The sequence below is a fragment of the Oreochromis niloticus genome, linkage group LG23 (genome assembly GCF_001858045.2).
Source record: "Oreochromis niloticus isolate F11D_XX linkage group LG23, O_niloticus_UMD_NMBU, whole genome shotgun sequence".
Classification (NCBI taxonomy): Eukaryota; Metazoa; Chordata; class Actinopteri; order Cichliformes; family Cichlidae; genus Oreochromis; species Oreochromis niloticus.
In genome coordinates this window covers 26,086,538-26,111,379 of record NC_031986.2, presented here as the reverse complement: position 1 = coordinate 26,111,379, position 24,842 = coordinate 26,086,538, and the positions used below count along the sequence as shown (strand labels likewise).

Sequence of the window (24,842 nt, the reverse complement as noted above, 5' to 3'; positions counted from 1 at the left end):
GTGAAAAGTAGACCTTTGCAGGGCTTAGAATTAGATAAATACGACAAAACAAATTACAGTGTCATTGTATATTCAACAAGTATTAAGACAAAATGCAGAAGCAGTGCGTGAAAAACTAAATACACTATTACTTCTTCTATAGGAATTACGAAAGTAAGTAGAAATTAGGTGCTCATAATCAAATGCACTTGATTATTAATTATTATTATTAAGCCTCACATGGCAGCACATGTTTGGATTCACAAAGTTTCACCTGAACATACTACAACACATCTGGAACAGTGGTTCATTTGTTTCTTCACACAGTCTGAGGCAATTTCAAATTTGTTTATAAAGAACGAACAAATTCATGTAAGAAAATATTGATAAATCACTGATTTGTGTGCATGAAGGACCCACTGTTACTAAATGAGGCCCGCTGGTCCTAAGAACTGATGCATGTCTACAACAAAACAGTGGGTGAGGGGCATGAAAAGAAACGAAAAACACTGAACTTCATCTTTATTGTTAAAAACAATATTTCAACATGCAGAGTAAACTGATGTCTTTGCATCTTTTAGATTAAACTGATTGTTGGTTGATGGTTTACATTTACCATCACTATAGAAAACTTCAAAGTTTCAAGCAGATTAATTTATATCTATAAATACAGGCCATTTATTTACTTGAAAAACAAATAATTTTTTAGTTTGTTGATTTTGCAAAACTTTGGACTTTGTTCAGGACCACCTTCCTCCAGCTGACAGTCAAAAATTCTTTTTTTGTTCACAAAGCTTCTGAAACTAAATATCTGGCATTTTTTAGGTACATGGAAGTTAAATCTATTTGAGCACAGCATCAGAAAATGAATATTATTTTTATACATTTGTGTCTCCTTCACAATCATTACTGATCTAATGTTTCTAACACTGGATTCTTACTCTCTTTAACTCTTGAACTGCTTTGACACAGTGACTAAAACCAATTTTAGCCAGTTGCCATGACATTCTCAATCCAGTCCAGGAAGTTTGTGACCTTCGTGTAGACGCCGTACATGTTTTTTTGGGCGCACCCTTTCCCCCAGCTCACCACACCTGTAAGGAACCAGGTTTTCTTGTATTGTGTCACCAGTGGGCCCCCGCTGTCACCCTCGCAAGCATCCTGGCCACCACGCTTGAAGCCAGCACAAATCATGTTCTTGGTGATGTTGAGCCCGGTGTGGAGGCGGCACTCCTGCACCGGGACCCTCGGCAGCTGCAGACACTGCAGGTATCTTGAGGTGGAGCCAAACTGTGCCAGACGACCCCAACCAGACACAGTTGAGTGGCGGATGGTTGCCAGCGTCCGGGTGAAGGTGCTATTGCGGGCAGGAAGGCAGATGGGCATGACGTGGCGGCCCAGTTTTAATGGGCGGTGAAGCTTCAACAAAGCCAGGTCGCTGTCGGAGCTAGTCACGTTGTAGTCTTCATGGCACACAACTTTGAGCACCCGCCGCCACTGTTCTGTTTTTTCATCTTCCCTTATGTCATGCTCACCTTGAAAGCGACATTACTTTTAAATTCTACATTGAATTTGGAGCCAGAAGAAAAGTGAGCAAATTGAAACAAACTTGAACAACAATTAAGTTGACCTAACATACAGAACATACAGTTGACTCACAATATCCACTATGTTAGCAAAACCCATATACTGTTAGATACATTTTCAGAAACTAGAAAATGACACCTTTCAAATTAGATCAAATATTTGGACACAATGCTTCAAACAGACAAAAAAGCCTCTAAAGCGGTATGGACATTAAATAAAATGCTATCTGTAACCCTAAAATGAGTCAACAATGACCTGGTGAATGTTATGTGATTGAAGGAAGTAAGAGAGGCCAGACTAGAAGCCAGAATTTGAAGTTACCATTTTTCTAATTGTCTTACCAACAGTGATGTGGAGCATGGTGCTAGGTTTTTGATAAACACAGTGAGCTGCAGTTAAAATCCATCGATCTGACAAGACGATGGCACCGCAGGAGAACATGTGATTTTCAGTCAGAAGAGCCTGAATAAAGAGATAAAAAACATACAAATCTGGATTCATCTCCCTGTTTACACTGATTTTCAGTCCAGTTCTTGTGTAATTTGGCATATACCTCTGACAGGCACCCTTCCACTGAGACCATTTCTGATGAAGCGTCAGTGATCATCTCCTATGTCAGCTTAATTTTCCTAGTTCTTAAGTTTTAGGGATTTGATACCCTTCATCACCTGTAGATTTTTTGGGGGTTGGTTTTTTTTTTTTTTTTGGCCTTCCACTTCCCCTTTTGGCCATTATTTGTCAATTTTCCTCAAATTTGTTTGATGCGCTGCACAGCATGCTGAAGTATGTCAAATCTTTTGGCTAATAGCTCTTTGCTAGTGGAGAAATGCCAATCAAACTGTGTTATTTTGTGATCACTTTGATGACAGTGTTGTTTCTACAAAACTTTTGCACAATACTGTATGTGTCTCTTTATGTATTCTAGTGGAACATTGTGTATCTTAGCTCATTTTACTGGAGATGGGGCTCTTTTCAAAGACTTACCTGCCACGGACAATCTCCTTTGGCACAGATTTTCCCATTAACAACCCTGGGGGTAAAATGTTGCTGAGGCCTTCCACAGACCACAGCATCTGGACCAGACAGTTAAGAGAAACCAAAAGTCAGCCTTTTGCTTCTGACACCCTGAATAATGCTAGCTCAAAGACACACAGGAATTAAAGTCAGTCCAAACTTGTGATATCTAAGAAACTTAAAAGTAGTTTTTGGGTGTAAATATCTGCTAAGAGGTTGATATACCATTCCCGAACTCTCTGTGAATGGTCCTTATGGCCATTGATCAATGGTCTTTCATCAATGGGCTGTGATCAGTGGTTGTTGATCAATAGTAATGTCAATTTGCATATTAATGGTCAAGGAACTGACCTCACAGCCCATTGTTCATTCAGTGCTAGTTTCAGTCAGTGTGCAAAGGTACTGTTTATAAGATTGGGGAAACCTGCAGTCAGGTGAGATTGAAGAAGTCACTTGAATGAGTGACGAAACGTTTCTCCCACTGAAAATGTTACGTCCAGATGAACAGAATCAACTGTTTGGGATTTCATTACCTGGATGATTGAGCTTGCATCAAGACTAGGTCAAGATGTTGTAGGTAAAGGTGTTGCTTAACATGTGAAACAAATCAATCAAATCAAGGTGCTGTGATGTCCCTGCTCACAGGTAACCTGTACAAATCTAAGAATGGACGTTTTTGTACTGTCTTCAATCAAGGGCGGGTTTAAATTAATCCAAGAGCATAAAGCTGGCCAATTAGAACTTGTAAAGCCTGTATTTTAAGTATTTGTGTTGGGTCTGCGCTTCCACAGGCCTCGCTAGTTTAGAGACTTATTCTCGTTAATGGCTCTGGGAGCTGAACGCTCCTCACCTGTTCCCTAACCAGCTTCAACCAACCAGTCTTCCTCGCAGCCTCCCCCACCACCAGAGTGGCTGGAGAGGTGGTCAGAGACAAAGGAATGTCTTTGATTCCATAGTTTGAACTAAGACTTACAAATTTAAGTAACACAGTGACAACATTTAACAATTTGACTCCAACAATTTGTACATGTGATTTGCACTGTGTGTTACTGGCTCAGACCTTCAGGCATGCAGGTACTGTTGTCCAGTTCAAGTCTGTATCCTGGAGCACAAAAGCACATGTGAGAGCCATCCTGAAGCTCTCTGCAGAAATGTTCACATCCTCCATTTTTGTAGCGACAGCTGGGGGAGGTTGAACGCACTGCAAGGGAACAATGATAACACTGACTTCCTCTGCACCAATTGAAAACATCAACAGACTTTTTGGACTTCCAACCTTTTTCGCAGTTGTACCCATGGAAACCTGGTGGACATTTGCAGATGTAGGTGTCGATGTTTCGAGTACATGTCGCTCCATTCTTACAGGGAGAGGACAAACATTTGTCTACAGCTGCAAACAGGAAGTAGCAAAGATTTTTATCATGCATTTCAACAAATGTTTGGAAAACTGATGTCTTGGTTACAAGTGTATAAAGAATTCGAGCACTTCTTTATTCGTAATATGTTTACAATGTTCGAAATGTCAAAGCTCAGACTGAGTACCTGTGTATGTCCTCCAGAAGTTCTCCTGAGTAGACAGAGGACCCAAATTCAGTGATAGTTAACAAAACAAATATACATAAACTAAAAACCATCAATTTCTGTCTTTCAACTACGGCAGCATCCATTCTTATATCACTACCTTGACTTCACTTAGTAACAAAATTTGGTACCAAGTGTTGTGGCATTTTCAATGCTTTTGTTGGTATCTTGAAACTGACCAGCTGTCGTGGGTGGGCAAAAATCTCCCTGGCCTCCTCATAGGAGCATTTCTCCTCGATGCACTCACGCTCCAGATTGCCTTGCTTGATTTCCTCCAGGAAAAAGTTTGCTCGACGAGTGCGATGGAGGAATCCGCTGGCCTCAGACTTTTCCAAACTCACGCCTTTGTGTAGAAATTAAACAGAACATGTCATGTCAAACTCTAGTTGTGTATGAGCCATTGTTACCAAAACCACAGAAAGCTGGTGGACCACAAGTGAACATAAGAGACATTAATAATGTTGTTTGCATAAGTTTCCTGTATGTTTACTAATATGGTTATTCAGTGTAATCCTGTATTTTTTGGTGATGAAAATCGGTCTCACTACATATTAACTCTTAAATCAGCATGAATAATGTATTTATTTTTGCGCTGGAACAGTTTAGCTGGGGTAGATACTGATAGACTTAGAAAAGTAAAACAGTGAGTAAGTACTATTAGTTCTGGTTATAAAAACATTTAAAAGAAAAAACAAATTGTTAGATAAGAAAAATACAATAACAAGTTGCTAAACTATTTCACTCAAATAATTCATTGAAAAAATTCATCTTTATAGATAAACAAGAAAAGGAAGATATTAAAGATTTTATTTTCAAATTATTTGCTAAATTATTTTTCATTAAATTGTATTTTTGAAGTTAATAAGAATAATAAAATGCACACATAATGTGCTTATTACACATAATTACACAGTTAATATTGGTATACAGTTGAAAGATGTTTGCATTTTTATTCTTGTTAATTTGACTGTTAGCTCACTGGGACCTAATTAATATTGTTTTAATATTTAAATGCAAACCAGATTTTAAAAAAGATAATACATTTTATCTACAGCATAAGTTTTATCACAAAGAACGTTGTTGTTAATATAATATTAGCAAACAGGAAAAGCCAACACATTTAGATACTTTTTATGTGTTTTTCCCTTGTTCTTTTTGTAACTGATTAGACTTTGTCCACTAAAAAATATGTAAATTGTCACAGATTTCCTCATATTTCTATATTTATAATGCTTTGTTTGCATAATTAATCACTTCTTAAAAAGCTGTAAAACATAATCTTTGATCATGTTATTTTTATGTGTTGTACTTTTATTTATTTATTTTTACTCATAATAATTTCCCATTTTTAGGTAATATAAATGTGTATTATAGAATATTTTGAAAACATGGCAGTTGGTCTTTGTTTTATAATAATAACAATATCACAATTTCACCTGCTACAACAAAAGACTTCCCTAAATGTACATGAATACATGGCTAAATAAATATAAATAAATAATGTTTATCTTTTATATTATTTACTCTGAGCTAGAAATTAGTTTCATTCCTGTTTTTTTTATATAACTGTTTTTTCTTTTTTGTGAAAAAATAGATATCCCCTCTCATATTTGAATGAAATAAAATAATAATCTTGAGTCTGAGTTTATTCAGTGTTCAGATTTATCTTCCCGAAATGTACCTGTGTTTATCGCTTCCCACTTCATTACAAACCAACATGCTAGCATGACTTTAGCCTCCCGATGTTTTGAGGAGCTGCTCAGACCTGTGAATGCCTGTCTGCCATCCCTAACAGGTGAAAACAAGTACAGAAAAAGACAAAGAAAATTTCCAAGAAGGAGAAGACATAAAACTGACCTTCTGGGATCCCAGTGCATGATGGGATAGAAGCGATGATGAGCAGTAGTAAGACGAAGAGACGCTTCGTGTCTCTGCTAATGGACTCCATGTTTGTTCTAAACTTATGAAAGGATCAAAGGTTGAGAACAAACAAACTACAAACCAGCCCCCGCTAAACCCCCAACAGTACAGCAGCAGGCTTTCCATGTGTTTTCCTCACAGTTTAATAACAGGTAAATAACAATAAAGAGAAGGTTTAAACTATTCAAATTACTGACTTTACAGATTCTGACTAGGTGATAAACTCACTTCTAAATGTATTACCAACTCCAAGTCTGGGGCACACTTTAAAGATACCATGATATTTATCACTGATTGGTTGGTGAAGTTCTGAAATGAAGACATGGCATTAACCAATGAGCACTCCCTGGTTAATCCTCCTTTCAGACTTTTAGCAAGACCAGAATTCACAAATTGATTTCCTGCAGATTTCTATAGGATTGAAATTCCTTTTGCAACCAACTCACCAAAACTGGAGCTCAGACTTTTCGGATGATCTGTTAGTATAATCTCAGCAGCCAGATTATTGATTAGATCATTTTATTAAAAATGCTCCGAATGGGGTGGCTGTAGCTCAGAGGGTAGAGTCGATCATCAGCGGGTTGGTGGTTCGATCTCTGGCTGCTCCAGTCTGCATGCCAATATCCTTGGTCAAGATACTAAGCCAGAGTTCTCCCCGATGCATCCATTGGAGTATGAATGTTAGAAAGCACTTATGGTTAGATGAAAGTAGTTGTTAATGCAGTGCCAACAATGCAAGTTGTATAAAGTGCTTTGAGTGCACTGGTAGAGTAGGTACAGCCATTTACGAAAAGGCCAGAGGCTCAGTTCAGAAATGGTGAGTTGAAGCTTAGCAGACAGCTAACCACCATTAGCCTGATATCTCAGACTAATACAAACTCTGAGCCTCAATACAATTTAAACAGGTCAGTTATTAGAAAATTTAACCCCATCCACCTGTTAGGAAGGGACGAAATAAAGAGATATTTTTTGTAACATGTTTATCTCTGCTGTAAAATTGGACATACAGTGCATGTCTGCCTGGAGGCTGATGCTTGATTTTACCAAATATCTCCAGTATGAACATCTTACATTGGTATTATTTTTACATTTGATTTAAAGCATAAACCCCTATCTAAGCCTGATATTAATTAATAAAACTGTTAACTATCAATTATATTTACTTACTTTTCTTACTGAGGATAAAATGTTAAAAAGGTCCATAAGAGTTATTATACAAGCCAGTAAATATATTACATTCTTTTATTAAATCAAAAATCACACTCATTGAATCATTTAGTTTTTTTTCCATGTGAGCAAAAACACACATTTTTGATTTGATCGTTTAAAGGCTGCAGGTCAAATGATCGCGAGGCAAAAATAATAAATATGTAACTTAAACAGTTCATTGCTACGTTTCAAGTTTGAGGTTTGCTCTTTTTTTCCCATAAAAATAAAACACATGCGATAAAGAGTTTATTCTTTAAAAACAAAAAGTTTGAATGTGGAATCATCAAGTTTGTAAACAGGAAGCAGTGGAGTTTTTAAAGTTGCAGTGCTGTGTGATTTCAGTTCTTCCTCTTTCCTCCAGGGGGCAATAATCTTCCTAATCAATGTCCTTCAGGATGTTGGGGATAAATTCCTGAGCATCTCTTAGGTCGTCCTTCCACTCCTGTGGGATGCAATTTCCTGTGTGGGCGCCTCCGGCCCCCAGCAGGGCCCCGAGCGCCGCTCCACGGTTACAGTTCTCACCTGAAGTCAGAACCAAACAAAATGAAAATAAGAACAAACACAACACTGATGTCATACATGCATGTCATCAAGCAGACCATGAAATTAAAAAATTAAATTGCTAAAAGTCAGAATTAGCCCAACGCTCAGCTATCAGTAGGAGGTTTCTACTGAGTTAGTCTGACTGACACTGAGTGTGAAGGAAGGATAGAGTTTTGTTAACAGCTTCTATGGACACTGCTTTTATACTAATGAAAGAGAAATAATAATAATAATAATAATAATAATAATAATAATAATAATATTATAATGGTATAAAGACTCACAGAAGCCACATCCTGCACCAATTACTTTTCATTTTTTATTTAGATTTGCTATATTTATAAACTTTAATTCTTTAAAAACAAAAGGTTTTAATGTGGAATCATCAAGTTTGCAAACAGGAAGTAGTGGAGTTTTTGATCCTCTTTTAAACCTCTTTGGTGCAATACATTGCTGTTTCATACCTACATAAAGACTCTGAATAATTGAATTAATATTAATATTCAATTCAATTCAATTTACTTATATAGCACTCTTCACAGGATAAAAAACACAAAGTGCTTCACAGTAACATAAAAACAGAAATACATTTTTTTAAAAAGCACAATCAAACATACAGCACAAATCTAATTAAAAGCCAATCTAAATTAATGAGTCTTAAGCTGCTTTTTAAAAGAATAAATACAATCAAGACAACGTATTGATGGAGGGAGAGCATTCGACAACCTGGGGGCCACCGCTCTAAAAGATCTATCACCTCTGGTCTTAAAACGAGTTCGTGGGACTACCACCAGCCTTTGATGAGATGATCTCAGGCTGCGAAAGGGAGCGTGGGGCTCTAAAAGATCAGAAATGTAGGCAGGGCCATCACAATTCAAAGCTTTAAAAGTCAGTACCAAGATTTTAAAATGAATCCTAAAATGTACTGGAAGCCAGTGTAATGAACCTAAAACTGGTGTAATGTGTTCTCTTTTTCGTGTCTTAGTTAAAAGCCTTGCAGCAGCGAATTTTACATTTTGAAATGCTTTTCTCAGAAGGGCCCTCCGTCATCTCTGTGCTACCCCTGGTCCAACTCTTTGTTAAAAGACACGTTTGTGGTCACACGTCACCGTGCTTGACTGCATAAGCCACACCTGGGCAAAGATTTCACCAACAGGAGCCTGAGTGCAAACCAGCATGTTTAAATTTTACCTCCACAGTTGGTGTTTGCCAGGATTCCTCCTTTGGGGTCATCATGAAACTCGTGGGCCAGGTAGAACAGGCTGGACAGAGCACCTGTTTGTGCAACACAAGCAGGTAAAACAAGCATTTAAAAACAATGATCTTAGGTTTTACCAGCCAGTGAGGTAAAAGACAGGTTATTGGTTGGATTCTGACCTTTGTTGTAGCAGGCCATACCAAGGTAGTTCACAGCGCTCTGATGGACCTTCAGTCTCTCCTCAGAGGACACAGAAAACCTAAAAAACATTGTGGATAACCTTTACACACAGACGCTACTTCCAAACCAAGCATTTAGTCTGAAGGAAGTCTGCAGGAAGCGTTGGACAGCTAATAAAAAAGGGCTTTTTACAGTGGCTTTTGTTATGAATGAGCTGCAGGAAGTGTGATTATGAGTGTCATAAAAAATAAACTTGTTGTAGGCTTTTAATGTGAATGCCTGGAAAGGAAGCATTACTTAATTCTCAACATTTTAACAAATCCTGAAATACAGAAAAATGTTAAAGTACTCCTTTAAAGCTGTTCCGGGTCTCAAAGAGCTCAAATCCCTGTTTGTTCTGAAAGACTTTTACTTCTAAATGCATACAGGAAGTGGTCTCTGGTAGCCAACCTAAAATTTTAATAAATATTTTAATAAGAAAATTGTCAAAAACCAAATGCTGCTTAGATGCTTCAAAGTAAAAGTTTTCCAGGGGCCAAAAGAAAGTACCAAGTGGTTAGACTAAACTCTCATTCTGAAACATCTAAAGGAAGTGTTAGATATGTTTACAAAATCTCACTTGGCGGCCTTGCGGCTGAAGCTCTGGCAGGCATCCCAGGCATCCAGTCTCCTCAGAGCATGCTCAGCCTGCTCACGGACACTGGCCCCACCCAGTACCGCGTGCAGCGCCCGGCTGTAGATCGTCACGTACTCGGGCACGTTGGGGTGAGGATGGGTGAGCTTTACGAACTCCACCGCTGCTGAAACCTGAGGACAGAGGAGGTTAAAGGTCACATGTTGCTATCTGAGACTGTTTCTTATGTTGTGGATTTGTGTTCGCTTACAGCTCGCTCCTCATTGGCTGAGGCAGACAGAAGGATGAAAGGAAGGATCATGGGAAGGCAGCCAATGGCATCCAGCTGGCTGTCAGGGAACTGAGAGCCCGTTTTCATCCCGGAGCGTTCCTCTGCAAACTTCAGAACCTGGAAAACAGCAAGAGTGGTTTGCAGTGGCTTGCAAAAGTATTCGGCCCCCTTGAACTTTTCCACATTTTGTCACATTACAGCCACAAACATGAATCAATGTTATTGGAATTCCACGTGAAAGACCAATACAAACTGGTGTTACAAATAAATAACTGAAAAGTGGGGTGTGCGTAATTATTCAGCCCCCTTTGGTCTGAGTGCAGTCAGTTGCCCATAGACATTGCCTGATGAGTGCTAATGACTAAATAGAGTGCACCTGTGTGTAATCTAATGTCAGTACAAATACAGCTGCTCTGTGACAGCCTCAGAGGTTGTCTAAGAGAATATTGGGAGCAACAACACCATGAAGTCCAAAGAACACACCAGACAGGTCAGGGATAAAGTTATTGAGAAATTTAAAGCAGGCTTAGGCTACAAAAAGATTCCCCAAGCCTTGAACATCCCACGGAGCACTGTTCAAGCCATCATTCAGAAATGAAAGGAGTATGGCACAACTGTAAACCTACCAAGACAAGGCCGTCCACCTAAACTCACAGGCCGAACAAGGAGAGCGCTGATCAGAAATGCAGCCAAGAGGCCCATGGTGACTCTGGACGAGCTGCAGAGATCTACAGCTCAGGTGGGGGAATCTGTCCATAGGACAACTATTAGTCGTGCACTGCACAAAGTTGGCCTTTATGGAAGAGTGGCAAGAAGAAAGCCATTGTTAACAGAAAACCATAAGAAGTCCTGTTTGCAGTTTGCCACAAGCCATGTGGGGGACACAGCAAACATGTGGAAGAAGGTGCTCTGGTCAGATGAGACCAAAATGGAACTTTTTGGCCAAAATGCAAAACGCTATGTGTGGCGAAAACTAACACTGCACATCACTCTGAACACACCATCCCCACTGTCAAATATGGTGGTGGCAGCATCATGCTCTGGGGGTGCTTCTCTGCAGCAGGGACAGGGAAGCTGGTCAGAGTTGATGGGAAGATGGATGGAGCCAAATACAGGGCAATCTTGGAAGAAAACCTCTTGGAGTCTGCAAAAGACTTGAGACTGGGGCGGAGGTTCACCTTCCAGCAGGACAACGACCCTAAACATAAAGCCAGGGCAACAATGGAATGGTTTAAAACCAAACATATCCATGTGTTAGAATGGCCCAGTCAAAGTCCAGATCTAAATCCAATCGAGAATCTGTGGCAAGATCTGAAAACTGCTGTTCACAAACGCTGTCCATCTAATCTGACTGAGCTGGAGCTGTTTTGCAAAGAAGAATGGGCAAGGATTTCAGTCTCTACAGGGAGTGCAGAATTATTAGGCAAGTTGTATTTTTGAGGAATAATTTTATTATTGAACAACAACCATGTTCTCAATGAACCCAAAAAACTCATTAACATCAAAGCTGAATGTTTTTGGAAGTAGTTTTTAGTTTGTTTTTAGTTTTAGCTATTTTAGGGGGATATCTGTGTGTGCAGGTGACTATTACTGTGCATAATTATTAGGCAACTTAACAAAAAAACAAATATATACCCATTTCAATTATTTATTTTTACCAGTGAAACCAATATAACATCTCCACATTCACAAATATACATTTCTGACATTCAAAAACAAAACAAAAACAAATCAGCGACCAATATAGCCACCTTTCTTTGCAAGGACACTCAAAAGCCTGCCATCCATGGATTCTGTCAGTGTTTTGATCTGTTCACCATCAACATTGCGTGCAGCAGCAACCACAGCCTCCCAGACACTGTTCAGAGAGGTGTACTGTTTTCCCTCCTTGTAAATCTCACATTTGATGATGGACCACAGGTTCTCAATGGGGTTCAGATCAGGTGAACAAGGAGGCCATGTCATTAGTTTTTCTTCTTTTATACCCTTTCTTGCCAGCCACGTTGTGGAGTACTTGGACGCGTGTGATGGAGCATTGTCCTGCATGAAAATCATGTTTTTCTTGAAAGATGCAGACTTCTTCCTGTACCGCTGCTTGAAGAAGGTGTCTTCCAGAAACTGGCAGTAGGACTGGGAGTTGAGCTTGACTCCATCCTCAACCCGAAAAGGCCCCACAAGCTCATCTTTGATGATACCAGCCCAAACCAGTACTCCACCTCCACCTTGCTGGCGTCTGAGTCGGACTGGAGCTCTCTGCCCTTTACCAATCCAGCCACGGGCCCATCCATCTGGCCCATCAAGACTCACTCTCATTTCATCAGTCCATAAAACCTTAGAAAAATCAGTCTTGAGATATTTCTTGGCCCAGTCTTGATGTTTCAGCTTGTGTGTCTTGTTCAGTGGTGGTCGTCTTTCAGCCTTTCTTACCTTGGCCATGTCTCTGAGTATTGCACACCTTGTGCTTTTGGGCACTCCAGTGATGTTGCAGCTCTGAAATATGGCCAAACTGGTGGCAAGTGGCATCTTGGCAGCTGCACGCTTGACTTTTCTCAGTTCATGGGCAGTTATTTTGCGCCTTGGTTTTTCCACACGCTTCTTGCGACCCTGTTGACTATTTTGAATGAAACGCTTGATTGTTCGATGATCACGCTTCAGAAGCTTTGCAATTTTAAGACTGCTGCATCCCTCTGCAAGATATCTCACTATTTTTGACTTTTCTGAGCCTGTCAAGTCCTTCTTTTGACCCATTTTGCCAAAGGAAAGGAAGTTGCCTAATAATTATGCACACCTGATATAGGGTGTTGATGTCATTAGACCACACCCCTTCTCATTACAGAGATGCACATCACCTAATATGCTTAATTGGTAGTAGGCTTTCGAGCCTATACAGCTTGGAGTAAGACAACATGCATGAAGAGGATGATGTGGACAAAATACTCATTTGCCTAATAATTCTGCACTCCCTGTAGATGTGCAAAGCTGGTAGAGGCATACCCTAAAAGACTGGCAGCTGTAATTGCAGCAAAAGGTGGTTCTACAAAGTATTGACTCAGGGGACTGAATAATTACACACACCCCACTTTGCAGTTATTTATTTGTAAAAAATGTTTGGAATCATGTATGATTTTCATTCCACTTCTCACGTGTACACCACTTTGTATTGGTCTTTCACGTGGAATTCCAATAAGATTGATTCATTTTTGTGGCTGTAATGTGACACAATATGGAAAAGTTCAAGGGGGTAAACTGGTGAAACACTCCAGATATGGCATGTTACAGCATAGGGATCGACTGCTTCTGTCCTACTTCATGTGGCGAGGTCGGTTTGCTCTCTTGCCAGTCAGCAAAGAATGAGCGGTGGAAGGATTCAGCGTAGGTGTCCTTGTGTGAACCGGGTGTGGTCAGGAAGTGGACGTAGTCTGACAGAACAGCAGCTCGAGCATCCGGCTGAGAGACGTCCACAAAACCTCTGGAGACAAGTGTCCGAGCCACTCGAAGGGAGCAGAGGATGTTCAGTGTGTTGTCACCTGCCTGAAGACCTTGAAGACCACAGAGAAAGAACATGGACACAACAAAAATAGAAACAAACAACAAAACGAAAGAAAAACGGTGAACTGTAGTATAGGGCGGCAGTACCTCGGTGATAGTGGACCGATCCACTTGAGGAGTTCCACAACTCCAGCTTATCATGGAGAATGACGCTGCCGACCACATTGGCTCGCTTCGCACCAGAAGACCAGTTGGTGCGACCACTACCGGCTGCAAAATGACAGAGAGGTTAAAAACAGCAGGATTAATCAGGATGGAGCTCCTCAAGGCTGTGTCCTTAGTCCTCTTCTGTTTCTCGACACCGGTTTATCCGATCTACTTCATATTTGGGAGGTGTATTTCTAGGGATTTGAGTTCATTTGGATTCATTCTGAGTTCATTTGGATGAGCAGTTCTCATCTTCAGGTTCAGAGTTGTTCTTTTAGAAGTATTTTGTCCACACTGAGTGATGCTTTGCCAGCATCAGTAGGAGGGAGGTTTCTGCTTTTTTAGTTAAAACTAGAGATGGACCGATCCGATATTACGTATCGGTATCGGTCCGATACTGATCTAAATTACTGGATCGGATATTGAAGAAATAAAAAATTTAATCCGATCCATTAATTATCATAAAGGACTTCACAAAACTTGCAACATGGCGTAACTCAGCTCATAACCTTAGCACGTCGGAGCAGTGTGCTCACGTGATAGAGCGGCTGTGGCGTGTGAGACCTGTCGGTGGTCTGGTTGAGCCTCGCTACGAAACCGGCATTTTATCTCCGAGAAAGTTATCCCAGACAGAAGTAAAGCAAGTGTGAAAGTTCATCTCTGAATGTTTGTAAAGCATTCCCACGTTAAGCTTCACAAACGATATATGGAGCGACTGCCTCTTCTTCTCCCCCTCCCTCTCCTGCTGCTACTTCAATTATGAAACTGATCAATGATCGTCTGATCAGCTTTTCTGTCGCGAGTCCCGTTTCTCTTGTTTGTTTGTCGCCCACTTTGCACCAGAAAGAGGAAACCAGCGGATAAACAACAATAGCACGTTTAAGCTTGATAAGCTGTTGATAGAATTTATTTAATATTACTTTCTACACCAGGATCCTTTTTTACGTAGCTGACGGCTGGTAACTGTGCTGGTAACTTTCTTTCTTATTCTAGATAGTAGATTCTACATTCATGCTGTGTAGCGTTTAATAAATAATTATCTGAATCTTACAATCAAAATTTTTATCTGACGTAAAATGTATAGAAATCTATTATTGTATATAGGAACTATTAACTCTAATATAACCCTGGTAAGCTATAGTACCTTTTCCTTTGGGAAGATATCATCTGTGCAGTCTGCACATCTTTCTGTTGAAGAAAGATGTTGAATCTATTTAAATATTGTAGAAAATTAATTGATTTCTGTGCATTTGTTTTACACGTGCATTAAATTAAAGTAGATTAAGTCAATTAAGCATCATGAGGTGGAGGGTTGGGGGTGGTTTCCTATTATTTTTGCTGGGAGTTTGCAACCCTATTAGTTAGGTTGTTTAATATTTCTGCTAAGTACTGTTTAGAATACCAGAATAGGGAGGATGGTGTAGGTTTTAGTAAATTAGATTGATCAGTGTTGCTGAACTATGAAATATTTTGGGTGCAGTGCATACAGGTATAACAGAATGGTTTTAGTGTTTTGCTTTTTTAAAACTGAGTATGAACTTATACAAAATGCAGCAAGATATTAAAAAAAAAAACAGTTTTGTTGATTGTTGATTATTATATCGGATTCATATCGGTATCGGCAGATATCCAAATTTATGATATCGGTATCGGACATAAAAAAGTGGTATCGTGCCATCTCTAGTTAAAACTAAATCCTTTTAATCTAAAAATCTGTAGGTTTTCAATCTCTACGTTTTTAATCAAGTGTTAAGAGTACACAGAAAAGTTGGTTGCTATGCATGCTTGTGAAGAAACAGTGTTTTTAAATAACAGACAGATTATTATTATTATGAGACATTTTCAAAATTACATAAATGAGAGAAGGGAATTAAGAAACACATGGAGCAGTTGTTGGACAAAAAATGCACCAAAAATATTTTTTAAATTTCTTTTACTATACTACATATTTTTATATTAAAGATTATTATATAAGATAAAGATTATTTTTATATATATATATATATGTGTATATATATATATATATATATATATATATATATATATATATATATATATATATATATATATATATATATATATATATATATATATATATATATATATATAGGAGAGACGGCCGTAGTGATCGATGTAGCGGTTCCGAATGACAGCAATATCAGGAAGAAGGAACACGAGAAGCTGGAGAAATACCAAGGGCTCAGAGAAGAGCTCGAGAGGATGTGGAGGGTGAAGGTAACGGTGGTCCCCGTGGTAATCGGAGCACTAGGTGCGGTGACTCCCAAGCTAGGCGAGTGGCTCCAGCAGATCCCGGGAACAACATCGGAGATCTCTGTCCAGAAGAGCGCAGTCCTGGGAACAGCTAAGATACTGCGCAGGACCCTCAAGCTCCCAGGCCTCTGGTAGAGGACCCGAGCTTGAAGGATAAACCGCCCGTAGGGGCGTGCTGGGTGTTATATATATATATATACATATATGTGTATATATATATGTATATGTATGTATATGTATGTATATGTATATATATATATGTATATGTATATATATATGTGTGTATGTGTGTATGTGTGTATATGTGTGTATATATATATGTATATATATGTATATATATATATATATATAAATAAATATGCTAATTGGAAAATAAAATAATAAAAAATTCAGCCTTAAATTCATTTTCACTGGCGACGTATTTTTATTTATAAATGTAACATCTTTTTAAGATATTCTTTTATTTAACTTCTACATTTAAACCAACAGACCGTAAACTCAGCAATTTTTTTCATAGACGCTAGACCCCCAAAATGGCGGATCGGGCCAAAATCCTTTCCACGCCCACCCCCGTGACATCACGCTCCAAAGCCCTATAGAGTTCTTGCAGGAGTCTCCCCCTGCTGGTCATTATAAACAATGCAGGTTAAAAGCACCTCTCCAATGACTTCTTACCTGTGTTGGAGAGGGTGAGGATACTGGATGGGTGACGCTCAGAAGGCGAGTTGAAGCCTGATATCCAGCCGCCGAAGTCCCTCCTGATGTCGTTGATGTCATAGTACCAGTGGACCGGCATAGACATGGAGTCTGCTGCACACATCGCCCAGAACGCTTCGCTCACTGACCGCCGCACCGCAGACATCTTGGCTGAGGGGAGATGACCTGTGGCCTTAATGTGAGGAGAGTTTACAGTCACTGTACAGATATCTTATGGACACAAAGCAGGAATGTCTTGTTTTTCTGTAACACAGCTGTAACAACAATCAGCTATGTGTGTTGTTTTCATTGTTCTTCAAGCAAAAATGAATAAATATGTCTGAAATGAGTGTTGTTGATGTTTAAAACCTTTGGCGCTGATCTCATCATTATTCCAATTCAAAATGTGCAAAACAGAGCCAAAGGAATAGTTAATAATGATTAAATTATAGGTTATGTACGTGTTCTCTGTCCTGCGCTTTGATTCCTGAGCAGAAATCGTGCCATCTCCTGGTGTCTTTATTCCTCTACACCTTATTCAAGTTTGAAGATTTCAGTGAAGCTGATTCTGAACCAGCTCTGTCTCGGTGCCTCACGAGAACCAGTCCAGATTTGGAGCATTTTTAGAAGAAATACTAGCAGAAGTATTTCAAATTCGGTATTTCAAATGGGGGAAAAATTATGTTGGGCTCAATTTGTGGTGAATTTCTTGGGAGAGTCACTCCAGTGTCACTGGTTTTAACAGTTTTGGGTTGGTATCCTGCTGGTGCCACCTTATAGGCTTGGAACTGGTTCTAGTTTGGGCTGAAGAGTGGCTTTAAATGCTCAACAAAGTAAACAGATGCTTTACTTTGAGTCCATTTAAGTTTCAGTTAGTTTTATCGACGCCAAGTTTAATACACGTCGTTCCTAAACCTGACCACCTGCCTGTGTAAAAAAGCAGGAACTCCAGCAACACTTGAGAAACGAAGAACAGCTTTAATAATTGACCAACGCGTTTCGGTTTGTGGCCTTCATCAGGGTCATGACCCTGTTTTTACTTTATTAATTATTAAAGCTGTTCTTCGTTTCTCAAGTGTTGCTGGAGTTCCTGCTTTTTTAATTCTTTCATCTTCTCCATGCACCTTGGAAGCAGGTGAAGTTGTGCCAGGATTTTTTACTGTGATTCACCTGCCTGTGTAACACAGGCCTCCCGAGTCACACCGGTGGATTCCCCCATGACAACAGTAAACTAAACAACATGAACTTAACGTGCACAACAACAACAAAAAAAAAAAAGCCAAAAGAAATTCAGTAATACTAATAATAACAAGCAAAAATCCCAAATGTTAAACACAATCTAATAATTAAACAGTAAACTAATAAATAGATTATTTATTTCTATTAAAAAAAACAGCTGCTGTGGTTAGTTCATCAATCCTTCATTCAAATTTACATTCAAAGATTTCTTAAATAAACGATTAATAAATAATTTTCTGAACATTTACAAAGACTCGACCATTTCAGGATAAAAACTGTTTAAAACAAACGTTTTGTTTCCCATTAATCTCCCTCCAGTGATTGCTCAGTGTGAGCTGACATCAATGCGTTACTCTCAGCTGCCAGATGAAGCTTTATACACCTGTCCTTACCTGTCGAGTCATCACCCTCAGACACGGATTATTTTTAATCGCGCTGAACACATTAAACATGATGTTGGGTTAAAGTGGATCAGTAAAAACTGAAGCTGCTCACCTCTGCGCTCTTTGCTCCAATTGATTCTCACGCTGAACTTGCGTAAGTTGTTATCACATCGTTACAAAACTGAACAGGAAGTGTCGGACAGCAGCGGCAGATATAAAGAAATTAAAAATTAAATATTTCTTTTAAAACAACTCCAATGAGCCTGCGTTTCTCCTGACACCTCAAATAAAAGTGACGGATTTTATAAAAAATTTCCTTTTGGACGATTTGGGATTTGTTTATATTGACATTTTATAACCGCTTGCTCCGTACGGCGGCCGGTGGAGGTCAATACAGAAAAGGGGCTCTGCGTATCTGCCGCCCTGAATTGAGACTGGCAGGCAGTCAGAAAAAAGGCAAAAACCCGGTAAATACCTGTGTAGTCTGAGCACTAACCCAGGAAAAACCTAAAATTTGATTTATTGAACTATCATTTCATGACTTTATCGGAAGAACCAACACAGAAGTTTAAAAACGCCTAAGACAAGCCATCTACAAATGCCTCTGGGCACTTATCTGGGCTGTTAATGACAAGCATTGTCTAAAATAACTCATGAGTCGAACCTGATGGAAATAGCTCAAAGGTTTGTTGATTTTTTGATCCAAAATAACGTTTTAAGTCTTTTCCCATCTGCAAATCTGCTGTTCCTGAATTCCAACAGGTTATATTCGGGGCTGCCTGTCTCTGATAACAGCATCAGTGTTTATTTATGCTTAATATTTAATTTCTATGTCATTCTACATTTAGAGAACAATTTGGGCTTAGAAAACTTTAAATAAATAAACAATTTGTTTAATTTTTTTTAATGTATGCAATAAAAACAAACAATACACCATCAAACAATTAGATCTGTTCTGCTCAGGACTCAAAGGTACTTTATGAGATATTTTATTACTGGGAGTCACCCTGCTACCAATATTCCTAAAGCTGAAAAAGCAGATTTTAAACATATTGTTTGAATTGCTAAATGAGGGCAACCATCTTTAACTTAATGTTCAAGAATCTAATAAACCGTAACAAAGGCAACAGATAAAGCCTTGTGCACTGTCAGCAAAGACTGGAAAAATACAAAATATATGAAAGAGGACTGACCTCTGGTCCACCCATGGTGTTTTCACGTGACTCGATTGTGTCACTTCTCCTTTGTTTTGTATGTTTTGTGTGTGTGTGTGTGTTTTCCAGGTTAATAGGTTGGTGTAACAGGGTTGCATGGGACTCTTTAATAAAAAGAAATGTGTGAACAAAATCAGATCAAGCAAGTGGATTTGCAACTTTTTTTACCTGCTACATCTGGCATTCGCACTTTGGTTGTCAGGAAGCTAGTACAAGCGAAAAATGTCATTTTTGTGGGCTTTTCAGGAGCTGTTTTTATTTTAAATAATACAACAGCTCAGTTTACATTTTGTCCCAGTGCAGGTGTGATCTACACAGCAGATGTACAGCATGTTTTAGTATTTGTGCATGGATTATTGTCAGGTTCATGGGTAGGATTTATGTGTAGATTGTAATAACAGAATGGAGCTTTTGTTGCTGCTTTAAAATCAGGTATATGAGAGTCTTTTGCTGCAGTGCAAATTTAACTAGTTTTACCACTCTGCGTATTTAGTGACTGAAATCATGTACTTTTCTAAGTATAGAAGGACCACCAGCCATTATTAGCTAACATGCTAACAATGGCTGTTATAGTCACATATTCATGTACTCTGTGTGTTTATATGTGTTTGTCCTTCTGTCTGCTGTTACTTAAACTTTAATAACGTGTACATAAGAGCTTTCGAATTTCCTGCCAGATATATATCAGGGAGCTGAAGCCCTGAAGCCTCAGTACGGTGGCCGGTACGGGGCACGTAAGCTCAAAACTTCAAACGGTTAAGACAGGAGTGTTTATACTGCGTGATGCCAGGTTGTGTATCGTCTTGCTGAACTATAAATACCTGCTGCAATGCTTTAATAAGTTTTCCAGCAGCTTCAATGTATTGTCTGCTGTTAGGCGCAGTCGTTAGCTAAAAGCAACGAGCGGACTAGCCTCCTGCATGAATGAATAAACCTGCTGGGTTCACGTGGAGCTGGCTGGTGCTCGGGTTTAATTTGAACTGCTGCTTTTGACTTATTTGGTAGTCAAACTGCAGGTCCGTCTGCACCCGCGGTCACCTGTTAGCTAAAAGCTAGCGGTGGGCTCGAGAGCTTATTTATTGTTAGCTTAGTGCTAGCAGGCTAATGCTGCAATGGAAACGGATGAGCCACTGGATCCGGGATATGTCGGTAAGAACTGAAGTACAAACGGAACCGGAGCGGATAACGGGGGTTCAGAGATGCAGAGCGTTGCACAGACAGCTAACCCGGGTTTAACCGGGCTAATGCTACATTAGCCCCAGAACTTTCCTGTTAGACACACACAAGGAAATGCGAGTGTGTGTGTGGTTTAGGTACAATATAACGGCTGAAAGCTGGTTTTAAACCAGCAAGAGTCTGTTTACACTGTCCTAGTCCACATCCAACAAACCCGGGTTACCTGGTTTTTAATCTAGACACATTCTTATGTGGTTTACATGGAAAACAATTGGTTAAACTATAACTTTACCCCTTTGTTAGTAGGTTTAAACACTCTGGGGTCTAGTCCATATTTAAGAGGTCCAGGTTATGTGGTTTGTTTTCTTTTATTTACTTTTTTTTAAATGAATAACTGGTCTGATGAGGTTTAGATGGACACATGAGTGAAATATGACATTTTCCCTGTTTTTACATGCTGAGAGTTAGGTTAAATGTGCATACAGACACTTTTATTGGTTAATCTAGTCCAGGTTCAGTAGTTGGGGGTCCAGATTGTTTATTTACACATTCATGCGTCTGATACCGTCATTTATTTTGTCCAGAGAAGGCCAAAGCATTCTGGAACAATGAGGATGTGGATCAGGTCTTCGATGGGGTTTTCAAGTACCTAGAGCACCTGAAGGCAATGCTGAAGAGGGGCGGAGCCACAGACAAAGGTTCTGATCCATATCAGACACGAGCGAGCAGGACTCTGGCGAGCTTCCTCATCCTCATTTCTCTCTGTCTTCTCTCAGAGTACGTCCAGGCCTTCAAGCTGCTCGAGCATCTGGACTGCTCCTCCTTGGCCTCCCTCCAGGACCAGGACACCTCGGTGGTTCAGGTGGTCATTGGCTCAGGTAAACCCTGGTAAATCTCAAGGCTTCGCTGTTGTGTTTGAGTCTGACTATTGCTGAGTGTTTATTCCTCCCCAGAAGAGCTGCTGCCAGGTGACTTCCTTCAACACAGCCCTTCCTCCTCTTGCTCCTCCTCCTCCTCCTTCTTGCCTCCTTTTAATGGGTTATCCAGTCCAACAGCGCCTCCTGCTGGCAGAGAGGAGCTGCTGCCTCCCCTCGTGCCTGTCCAGCTGCAGTACCACCTCCACACCTGCTCCAAGGTAAACTCACATTGATGTCATTTCCTTGAGAAATCTGATTCAGAATCAGCCTGAGAATTTATTTTGCCCTATTTGATCTCAAACTTTCACCATGAGGGGGCAGCATTCATTCTTAGCTAGGTCTTCTAATGCCAGGAAGTTAAATGAACTCACCTTTTCTTTAATCCCACATTTTATAATTTATCTAACTAACTGGAGAATTTTTATTTTGAAAAGCTAAGCAGTATTTGATAAGTTCTAAGATCTAACCTGAGGACTGCATTTATAAAAATGAAAGTACCTTGGTGTATTCCTGTGACTATTGGGGCTTTTATTTTGAAAGCTTACATCCTTTAGCATTCTGGTGAGTTCCTTCAACTTACATGGTGCTTTTATTCTGAATCTTGATAATCTAACAGCCTGAAAACACTTTGTTCATTTTCAGTTTCTAACCGGAATCTTGAATATGTTGAAAACCTGATCCTTGTAATTATCTTCGTGAAATCTATCAAATAGCTTTTTTTAATTTAGAAATCTGACATACATCAGACCGTCCTTATAAGTTACTGTACGTAACTTGGGGCTTTTATCCTGAGACAAAGCATTAAAGCATCTTCATGATGTCCATTACCTAATTCATGACTTTTACTTTGGAGAAAAAAAAAAAAAAGTAAGAAAGAAAGAAACTATCATAGTCAGTCCCTGTACCAGACTGGGGGCATTTAATTTAACAGTGATCACTTACAGTTTGTAGCCAAAGGTTTTTTTTAAATTCCTGAATATTTGAATATTTAAAATCCTTATAACGTGAGCTGTTTTCCGCTTTACAGTCCTGCCTGCCCTGTTTACCCAGCATGAGTCAGTCCATGGCGCTATTCTGGGGCCAGAACCCGCTGAAGATCCCGTTGCTCTGCGGCTTCAAGAGGCTGACTGCCATGCCACTGATTTCACCGGCCAAAGGGGGCGTGCCTTGGGACCACGGGGACCAGGAGCAGGAAGACATAGGAAACTGGGACGTCATCTACAAGGCACCATGTGGGCTGAGCCTCCGTAACCATGACAACGTAATGCTTTTCCTGGAGGCTACAGAGAGCTATGACATCCTGCAGGTCAATAGACGAGTGACGATTTTTTGGGTGTGTTCAGTGTCTCTCTGTATATTCCTCCTTCAGGTCTTTAAACTGGGTCAGTTTTCCTCCTGCAGGTTGACTTCTTCACCTTTAACTCCTCCGTGCGGTTGGACCCTCCTTCGCCAGGGGGCCCTCGGCAGCCTGAACAGGACCTGAGCCGAGGGGCGGAGCCAACACCGGTGGAGCTGTGCGTCGGGGACGGTGGCTCCCGGCCTGCTGAATTCCGCTACAGGAAGGACCGCTGGCCACATGGCTGCTTCCTAAGCCGCGGCCCAAAGCTGTTCAAGGCGTGCTGTGACTGCACAGACGGCTGCAGTGATGCAAAGCGCTGCGCCTGCGTGGCCTTGACTTCCGGAGAGAGCCACTATCGTCATCACAGGCTGTTACAGGCCAACCCATCAGGGTGAGGTGAACAAATAAAGGTTTTTCAAAAGGAGCTAAAGCATGAGCTTTAGGTCTCCCAATGGAAGTATTGATCAATAACTGATTCACTGATTTGCTGACAAAGTGTTACCATGGTGATCCATCTTCAGGCTCTTTGAGTGTGGCCCATGGTGCGGCTGTGACCGATCTCGCTGTCAGAACCGTCTGGTCCAGAGAGGCATCAGAGTCCGACTCCAGGTCTTCCAGACCCAGAACCGTGGCTGGGGGGTGCGTTGCCGTGACGACCTGGACCGTGGGACCTTTGTGTGCATTTACGCAGGTGAGTGTGGCTCAGCGTTCAGTGGCTCCACCCAGGCGACATTCTGTAAACTCGTCCTCTGATCCGTGTCCAGGTGTGGTGCTGCAGAGGGTCCCGAATCCCACCGAGCCACCGCCGCCAAAGTTGACGAGGTCCGACCTGCCGTCTGACGATGAGGTGGAGGTCGTCACGGAGTGGCTGGCCCCACCTGTGCTAGAGGGCCGACGCAATGTGCTGGAAACGCCCCCGCCTATGTCTCCGCCTACCTCACCTACTTTGCATGTCCCTGTCATTCAGAGACCCTCTGACAGCGGCTCCAGCACCACAGACCAAGAAGAGGTTTGTTAGGCTCATTTACTTTACTTTAAGTTTTATTTTATTTTCAGAATTATTTTTTACATATTCTAAGTCCAATATTTTTATACAAATTTTATTATATTGTAAATCTTTTTCATTTGTATTTGTATGGAGAATATAGTTTTCAGTTTACATATTTTTATTTTTTCCTTTGAATATTTTTAAAAGACTTCTTGTTTTATTTTAAATCATTTGTGTGTCCTGCATTCTTTTGAATATTTCTTCTACTTATTTGATTAAATTAATTTATTTTTGTGCCCTCGTGACCTTTAGTCAAAGTAAAATGCTTCTTTTTTTCTTCTGTCAGATTCAGGCGGTGCTGGTTGGAGGTCTGCAGCCGACATCTCCTTCATCAGGTCAGTAATGAATCACACAAAACACTCAAATGAAACATTAACACAGCTGGTAAACGATTGGCTACTGTGTGTCAGGTGATCGAGAGCAAGACGAGAAAGTGGCATCGATGTCGGAGAGCCCTGGTGTGAATGGCACAAAGGCGAGCATGAGCTTAAAGAGAGCAGCGAAGGTGGACGAAGTTTGTTTTGTGGACGCAAGACAGGAGGGAAACGTGAGCCGCTTCATCAACGTGAGTTCAGCTGATCAGGAACATTTAGCCATATATATATATATGTGTGTGTGTGTGTGTGTGTATGTGTTTTTAAATATTAGTTAAAATATTCTTTAGACATGTCATTAATATTTTTGCACATATTCCCTATTTTCTGCACTCTGAGGCGCACTTAAAATCCTTTAATTTTCTTAAAAATC

The 24,842-nt window shown here is 40.2% G+C and overlaps 3 protein-coding genes across 7 annotated transcripts in view; 1 reads left to right on the top strand and 2 right to left on the bottom strand.

The window, feature by feature from the left end:
* Window positions 1–116: 116 nt before the first annotated feature.
* Window positions 117–6,171, bottom strand: f7l (coagulation factor VII, like). The gene is made up of 8 exons (XM_005462671.4): window positions 6,019–6,171; window positions 4,341–4,504; window positions 4,123–4,147; window positions 3,857–3,970; window positions 3,641–3,781; window positions 2,551–2,639; window positions 1,908–2,028; window positions 117–1,514 (listed from the first exon to the last, which is right to left on the bottom strand). Exons 1-8 carry the CDS (start codon window positions 6,107–6,109, stop codon window positions 967–969), a joined length of 1,293 nt encoding a protein of 430 aa, XP_005462728.1. The 5' UTR covers window positions 6,110–6,171; the 3' UTR covers window positions 117–966.
* A 1,137-nt stretch (window positions 6,172–7,308) lies between these two features.
* On the bottom strand, window positions 7,309–19,719 carry LOC100705008 (uncharacterized). Of its 3 annotated transcripts, none has more exons than XM_005462674.4 (9): window positions 19,595–19,719; window positions 16,759–16,972; window positions 13,753–13,875; window positions 13,423–13,655; window positions 10,096–10,233; window positions 9,831–10,018; window positions 9,211–9,290; window positions 9,025–9,108; window positions 7,309–7,812 (listed from the first exon to the last, which is right to left on the bottom strand). In XM_005462674.4, the coding sequence occupies exons 1-9, from the start codon at window positions 19,607–19,609 to the stop codon at window positions 7,667–7,669; spliced, it is 1,221 nt and encodes a 406-aa protein (XP_005462731.1). In that variant the 5' UTR covers window positions 19,610–19,719; the 3' UTR covers window positions 7,309–7,666. The 3 variants fall into 3 exon arrangements, with proteins under 3 accessions (XP_005462731.1, XP_005462730.1, XP_003457833.1); XM_005462673.4 differs by lacking the exon at window positions 19,595–19,719 and adding an exon at window positions 18,411–18,786; XM_003457785.5 differs by lacking the exon at window positions 19,595–19,719 and adding an exon at window positions 18,514–18,786.
* Window positions 19,720–20,316: 597 nt separating this feature from the next.
* Window positions 20,317–24,842, top strand: part of LOC102081996 (protein CREG1) — a 12,634-nt gene continuing 8,108 nt past the window's right edge. Inside the window, exons 1-10 of one of the 3 annotated variants that reach the window (XM_005462678.3) lie at window positions 20,317–20,764; window positions 21,376–21,489; window positions 21,568–21,669; window positions 21,745–21,926; window positions 22,736–23,014; window positions 23,110–23,438; window positions 23,569–23,738; window positions 23,812–24,056; window positions 24,382–24,430; window positions 24,506–24,660. In XM_005462678.3, the coding sequence (XP_005462735.1) occupies window positions 20,728–20,764; window positions 21,376–21,489; window positions 21,568–21,669; window positions 21,745–21,926; window positions 22,736–23,014; window positions 23,110–23,438; window positions 23,569–23,738; window positions 23,812–24,056; window positions 24,382–24,430; window positions 24,506–24,660 (1,662 nt within the window). In that variant the 5' untranslated portion in view covers window positions 20,317–20,727. The remainder of the gene's footprint in view (window positions 20,765–21,375; window positions 21,490–21,567; window positions 21,670–21,744; window positions 21,927–22,735; window positions 23,015–23,109; window positions 23,439–23,568; window positions 23,739–23,811; window positions 24,057–24,381; window positions 24,431–24,505; window positions 24,661–24,842) is intronic. The other 2 variants (XM_005462677.3, XM_005462676.3) reach the window with 2 other exon arrangements.